The sequence below is a fragment of the Hibiscus syriacus genome, unplaced genomic scaffold (assembly GCF_006381635.1).
Source record: "Hibiscus syriacus cultivar Baekdansim isolate YM2019G1 unplaced genomic scaffold, ASM638163v2 tig00111671_pilon, whole genome shotgun sequence".
Taxonomy (NCBI): domain Eukaryota; kingdom Viridiplantae; phylum Streptophyta; class Magnoliopsida; order Malvales; family Malvaceae; genus Hibiscus; species Hibiscus syriacus.
Genome location: NW_024063152.1, coordinates 423,121 through 430,724, shown reverse-complemented (window position 1 = coordinate 430,724; position 7,604 = coordinate 423,121). Strand labels below are relative to the sequence as shown.

General features: G+C 33.3%; 1 protein-coding gene across 1 annotated transcript; it reads left to right on the top strand.

Moving 5' to 3' along the window:
• Nucleotides 1-2,181: 2,181 nt before the first annotated feature.
• Nucleotides 2,182-4,043, top strand: LOC120167299 (sugar transporter ESL1-like). Its single transcript, XM_039176364.1, has 9 exons — nucleotides 2,182-2,364; nucleotides 2,491-2,553; nucleotides 2,772-2,861; nucleotides 2,980-3,039; nucleotides 3,148-3,213; nucleotides 3,286-3,351; nucleotides 3,535-3,639; nucleotides 3,776-3,831; nucleotides 3,920-4,043. The coding sequence occupies exons 1-9, from the start codon at nucleotides 2,182-2,184 to the stop codon at nucleotides 4,041-4,043; spliced, it is 813 nt and encodes a 270-aa protein (XP_039032295.1).
• Nucleotides 4,044-7,604: the final 3,561 nt, after the last annotated feature.

Below are 7,604 nucleotides of genomic sequence, written 5' to 3'. Positions count from 1 at the left end.
TCTTTGACTTAAATGGTCAATCCAGTCTAGAAAAGAGTCGGTATAGATGGAAAACAATGTTTACTTTCCTAACAATTGTTTTATTTGAAATTTAATATATTTATTATGAGCAAAATAAAAAACATAATTTACAAGTAAATTAGTAATTTATTTTTGTCTACTGTTAAAAGACTTTATTAGGATGATGTTGCCACGCTCGACGAGCACGGATAACCACTGTTAATGATGAACATCATTAAATTAATCTATAAAACATCAACTTATAAAGTACTAAACATATAATTATAAATTAGTTAAAAATCTAAATGTAATTTAATTAAAATACAATATTCATAAAGCATTAGTTTTTATAATTTTGTTTTAATTATATTAGATCAAATATTAATTTGAAAAAATTATAAACCCTAATTTATTTTCATAGCTTTGAAGCTCTTGTCGTTACCGTCGTTGTTGTCTCGACCACCGGTATCATCTTTCACTGTCGGCAAATGACAGACTAAATCGCCGGCGAAAGATGATATCGGCGGCGGCGACGACGACGAATGTGGTGGTGGTGGCGACGACAGTAATGGTGGTGGTGGTAGTAGTAGCGGCAACGCTGGTGATGGCTACGATGACGGTGGCAGTAACTTCAAAGCTATGAAAATAAATTATGGTTTATGAATTTCCCAAATTAATATTTGATCTAATTATAATTAAAATAAGATTATAAAAACTATTGTTTTATAAATATTGTATTTTAATCAAATTATATTTAGATTTTCAACTAATTTATAATTATACGTTTAATGCTTTATAGTTTAATGTTTTATAAATTAATTTAATGATACTCAACGTTAACAGTTCTCATCCACGCTCCACGAGCGTTGTAGAATTTTTCTTTTAAATATTTATTATTACATGTCTAATTTTTAAGTTTACCTTAGGGCCACAAAAATTTCAGAAACGAACTTGTCTTCATGTTAATATTATATCTCTTTATGTTAACAACAAATCTCACCATATTAACATCACCATGTTAACATCACACATCTCTTTACGTTAATATTATATCTTTTTATGTTAACATCACTCATCACTTCATGTTAACATCACATCTCTTCATGTTAACATCATATCTCTTCATATTAACATCACATCTTTTCATGTTAACATTAAACCTCCTTTTATGTTAACTCCATATCTCTTCATGGTAATTTTATATCTCTTTATGTTAATATAACTCGTCACTTCACATTAACATTATATATTCATGTCAATATCTTATCTCTTCATTTTAACATCACATCTCTTCATGTTAATGTCACATCTCTTCATGTTAATATTATATCTCTTCATATTAACATTATATATTTTCATGTTAACATTATTTTTTTTCATATTCAAGTTCCAATGTGATTAAAATTAAAATTTAAATATTTAAAATTATTAGACATAATTACTATATATATAATATATATAAAAATTACTATAAGAATAAGATGATCACTAAATATAAGTTTATCAAATATTGGGTTCAGGTCGTCCATATACAAATGTGGCATGTGACGCATCACAGGATTGCAAGATTTAGTGGTTCCACACAGGATTGCAAGATTTAGTGGTTCCATACATAAATGCAATTCAGACTTTTATGTACAATTTTTGTGTCATGAAACTAGGTCCAGGTCCATCCATATACAAGTGTGCCTGCGCACGTCACAGGATTTTAAGATTTAGTGGTTCCACGCATGGATGCCATTCAGGCTCGTCTATGTACAACTTTTGTGTCCTGAGGACATTTCGTTTGAAGGAAAAACAAACTTTCCGTTTGATCATCGAGAAAGTAGTAGAGAAAGTTACAAACAAAGATTTTGACAATATCTTTAATCCTTTTAGGGGCTTCATTTTAAAAAATAGCACATGACCTACATATCTTTTAGTACGGGCCTGATTAAGTCATTTTTTTCGATATTTATTAATTTCAATAATTAACTTTAGGTTATTTTTTTAACATAACTTTAGGTTAGTTGAACATTGGTCTCATCTCACATTCGCATCCGTTACCTCCACGTCTATATATTTTATACTTTAAAAAGCAAAAAAAATGAAAAGAAAAAGGCAGACATATAGATTCACATTTAATTTGTTTGTTTAAACGATTTCAAAAGCAGTAGAATTGTAAAAAGGGAGAGGGAAGGCATGGAAGAAGGGCTATTAACAGGAAGGTATGAATCCCCAAATGCAACAAAACCAATTAGAAATGGTTCCGGCGGTGGCAGTATTACCGACAACCTTAACATGCCATCAGCTTCCTCATTGACACCTCTTCTAGTCTTCAGTACGTTTGTTCTTGTTTATGGTTCTTTCTGCTATGGCTGTTCTGTAAGTTGTTCACTTTCTTCTTCATATTTAACATGAAGATGTGATACAAGTTTGGGGAAAAACTGATGAAAACACACCATAGATGATTGTATTTTCTACCTTTATGAACTATGAAAATGGACCCAGGTTGGTTACTCATCACCAGCGGAAAATAGGATCATGCAAGATTTGGGCCTCTCTGTACCAGCGGTTAATACTCCCCAATCTCTTCTATAATTTTTGCTTTCAATTTTTATTTGTTTAAAAACACAAAAACTCATGCATTCGATAAGCTTCCACTTACTTAAAGCACAAGAAACCTGAAGGTAATTTATCTTACTAGGATTTAGGTGAGTGACAAATAGATTGGACATGGATATTTGTGAAAAATTGATGAATCCTTTGTAATCTTTCTCACCAATTTGCAGTACTCTGTTTTTGGTTCAATAATGACAATTGGAGGAGTGGTAGGAGCAATTCTAAGTGGGAAGATAGCTGATCTTATAGGTAGAAAACGTGTAAGTTCGTCTTCTTCTTCTTTAAGCCTTTACATCTTCCAGAGATGTTTTAAGTTAAATTCCATTGAAAATTGGTTTATTCCTCTAAATTAATGTGTTCATTGACTGTGAGAAACAGACAATGTGGTTTTCTGATGTCTTCTGCACTGCTGGGTGGCTATCAATAGCATATGCAAAGGTTAACTTCCAGTTCCATGTAGTTCTATGTTAACTAGTTATTGTAACCCCATATAAGCCAATTTTTAAGAAGATCTAATAAAGGGTTATGTTTAATTCTTTCTGGAAGAATGCCTTGTGGCTTGACATTAGAAGGTTGTCCATCGGAATCGGAGGTGCCCTGATTAGTTATGTGGTAATGTACTAAGGTTTGCTGTTCATTTTTCAACTTCAAGCAGTTTTTATGCTGATATACATTATGAAACAGATACCTGTTTATATAGCTGAAATAACACCTAAAAGTCTCTGGGGTTCCTTTGTATCATCAAATATGGTAAAATATACTTAAATCAATTGACTATGTGATCTGTCAACTTAACATTAATTAGGTATGAGTTTCTTTTATCGTGGAGTTGATGATTACTTATGGGGTTGAGCTTATGTTTTACATTGGAATCTTCATTTCTTGGCTCTCCCTGGCCATGATCAGTATGTACTTTGCTTTTTTCTTTATTAGATAAAGCAAAAGATAGTGTTTTATCTATTCTGTTCTTCAGGTGCAATCCCGTGTGTAGTACAGATAATAGGCTTGTTTTCCATTCCAGAGTCCCCTAGATGGCTGGTAAGTCTAACTCCATAGTATTCAGAAGCTTTTTAAGTCCGTAACATGTTAGAGAAAGATATAAGAGAAATTATGCACTTGATTCTTTAGTTTGAGTTGACACAGTGTAAATGTAAGATGTGAATGGCTTCTGCAGGCAAAATATGGTCGAGAGAAAGAGTTTGAAGCTTCCTTGAAGCAGCTATTATCAGAGTAGATTTTAGCTTCATATCTTTTAGTTTTTCCCCAGGAAATTTGGAACGCTTATTTCCTCATGATATGTGCTTATATTCTCTTGTAGGGTTATTTGGAAACTCTTGAGCAACAGACAGAAGCAAGTTTCCTTGAATTGTTCTGAAAGAGATATGCTTATTCACTCATTGTTAGCTGGTCTAATTAAATCTTTCTTCCGGCTTCTTAATTGACATTCCTCCTAGTTCTAAAGCAGCCATTCTTCCCCCCTTGTGCTAACCAATTTTGCTTTTAATTAACAACTGTTCCTTTAATTAACACAACTGATTCAAAATTCAGAAAGTGTGGCCGAAAAATAAAGTAGATCATTCAATAAATCCATAGGGTTTTGAGATTTTTGTTAATGAGATTTGGTCACATCAAGCAGCAAACATCAAGAAAGAAAAAGAAAACTCAACAAGGGTAAGTACATTGGCAATTAGCCCAAACAGGATCAACACAAACTCCGGTAGCATTTTCTCCATACATATAAATGCAACGTTTCAAGCAAAATTCATTAAAGCAACCTTCAATTGTCATAGTTGATCTGCATATTTTCTCTGTTGCTGCTGCTTTTTCTACATGCATTAAAATCCCAAAAATGCTTAATCTATATAATAAACATAATCAAATTCTTCATGATATATATATATATATATATATATTGAAAAATGGTTACTTTGTATTCGAATTCACAAAGTACACCACCCCAAGGACCTCATTAAAAAACCTGCCTAATCCTAATTAGAGGAAAAAGAGTGAACCTTTGGGATGGAAGAAGGTCCAACATGAACCCGAGAACAACAAGAACAACAGCCGGGAACTACACCACTATAACCGCCCGAAACAAACACATCAATGTAGCTTCACACTACCCCTGAATGAAATTCACAAAGGAACTACACACATCTGAAACAAAGAAACACCATGCTACAATCTACGAGACATAAGACAATGAACATATGCCTATCAATGGAACTAAGCAATCTAGAGAAAATGAAAGACATAACCCACTGCATAAAACTGAACCCTGGAACACCACACTGCACCACTGGCTTACCCCAGCATGGGGCCGAAAAAAGACACGTCCGAAGTCAAAGCAAAACGAATCAGAAACACTGCACCACTGCACCAACAAGTAAGCACCGAACCGAACGAGCACCAATAAACCAAACAAGAATATCCATCTTTTTCTCTGTTCTCAATTCAGAAACACAACCCGGAAAGGACCACCCTAAGCTGGATCAAACAGCACTAAAGCACCACAAAGCATCTGCAACAGCACGAGCCATCAACGCACCAGTGGTAAACGCCCTCCTCCATGCCACCAAGGTAGTTCCCACCTCTAAATCCAATCTGTTTACCACAATTAAAAACACAAAAACTTGCTTCTCTACCCTGAAAACCGTGCTACTTCCTTTTCACAAAGAGTAACCTCTTAGAAATTAAAAGACTGAAACGAATCACCCCCTTAAAAGAGTACAGCCTCTATACATGTAGGTAGAAGCTAAGTAAAAGAAAATTTAATGGAGTAAATTACCTGCTGCAAAAAGAATAACCAACATGAATATAACGCACATCTTGAAACTCTTCATACTTTCTTTTTCTTTGTTTTTCAATTTTTCTTCAGTTAAATGTTGTGCCCTAGATGAGAAATAACATGTACATTCTCTTGAATTTATAAGTGGCTGAGGGGACAAGTTATTGAAGAGGATTAGTCAGAGAATATTCAAAATCACTTTAAATGTAACGTTAGGTATGATTTTGAAAAAAAATAATAGCTAAATGACCAAAACAAAACTAAAGTGACAGTTGATGACTAAATACAAAATTTACCCTATTTATTACTAAACATATAAGAGAATTAACCAGAGAACATTGAATATTTGCAGGAAAAATTGTTTCCAAGTTTATATTAATAAATAATTTGCTATTATGGAAAAACGGAATATATTTTATAATATATATGATTTCCGAATAGAAACTCGAATAATTCGACTCAAATTTTATAAAAACGACTCGATTTGAAAAAAAATTAAATAAAATTTAAGCTATAAAATATGACTTATAAACTCAATTAAAACAGATTTTTTTTATTCGATTCGACTCGATCGAATGCTCACCCTTAATTATAGCATAGTACAGACAAAGCATGCGCGTTTCACTTTGGCAAGGTTACTAGCAAGCAGTCGACAGTGGCACATGATAGTCCCATTTTGGTGATTTAAATTTGTTTGATTTAGCATACAACATTAACGACCTCTATGGTACTTTTACCATACATCATGAAATTAACAATTATAGGGACAAAAACAGATTTTTTTAATATAAAATATATAGAAAAATTAAATTATATGGTAATTTTAAATTTTTAAGGAGAACAACTGTCTCTACCTGCCCCTAAATACTAATCTTAATCCTACCTGAAGGGAAGGGGAAGGGAGGAATCTAGTGAAAGGAAGAGGAGTGCTCGTAGTGGATCTAGAATTCATAACCTAAAAAAATATAAGATAATAGAGATAAGCAACTTGACCAACAGGTCAAATGTACTTACTCTAGATATTGACACTCTATGTATGTTGTTTCTAAGATTGTTTGTGATTATGTTATGCTTAATCGTATATGCATCGTTTTAAGATCATAGAGGTTGTGGAGGTTGCGGACGTTACGGTGTGATTTATTTCTTAAATATAACTATGATTATATTGTTGCAGATGTAGTTTGCGATGTCAGGGTAATCTTAAAAAACATTACGATACGACTTTTACACTATGTTGTGGTCACAATTTAATACTAATTTCGATCTTCTTCCCATTTTTGAAATATTTTTTTCATCGTATACTTTATAAACTCGATAAGAAATTGCTTACTTGGGATACTTCTTATAGTGATGCATTCCATTTTCTCTTCTTTAAACTTACATATCAAGCTGTTGAATTTAGAAACGTACCTGATTGCCGCAATGATTAAAGTTATGTGTAGAAACAAGGTGGAAATGTGTTTCATTCAAGAATCTAAGATGGGGTTGGTCTCGGGTGATTTTATTAGGAAGATATACATAAACAGATATAAGATTTTACGTTAATAAAACAAATTTATAAAATTTTAAGAATTAAAATATATTATTAATTAAAAAATACAAGTTACAGCTGATTCAAACCGACTCCGAATCTCCATCTCTTCAAAGGGCTCGTTCCCGGATCAACTTCAAGGTTTTCCCTCCCAAATTCAAGGAACTTGAAAAGGAAAACAATAGACATATGGCTAATAGGATGTCACCGAGGAATATGCCATGGGTTAAAAAGACTGTTTTATTCCCAAATCCTTTGTTTAGTTCAACGCCAGCATCACAGCAACAGAAGTTCTGCAAGACAAGGTCTCCAGTGATTGCAAGAAACAAACAAACTCCACATAAGTTCTTGATCAAGTCAACTCCATCGGCTTCGACGTTTCAAGTCAAGAGCCCACCCATGGTGATGCTAACCAACATAAGCAAGAAATCTCCAAAGGCGTCGTCAGCTGTTTCCATGCTGCGTAGGTCATTTTCGCCTTCAAGATTGGCTAACAGATTGGTGTCACCATTGACGAGCAGAAAAGCAATGCTAGATAGTTTTCACTTTCACGATTGGCAAACCGATTGGTTGTAAACTTGTAATGCCTAAGTTATTCTCGACAGGGAGAATATAAGCATCATAAAATGCTTTTGCAATGTCAATATAGTGGCTTTTCTTGACATTGTTGTGAATTTTCTTTGT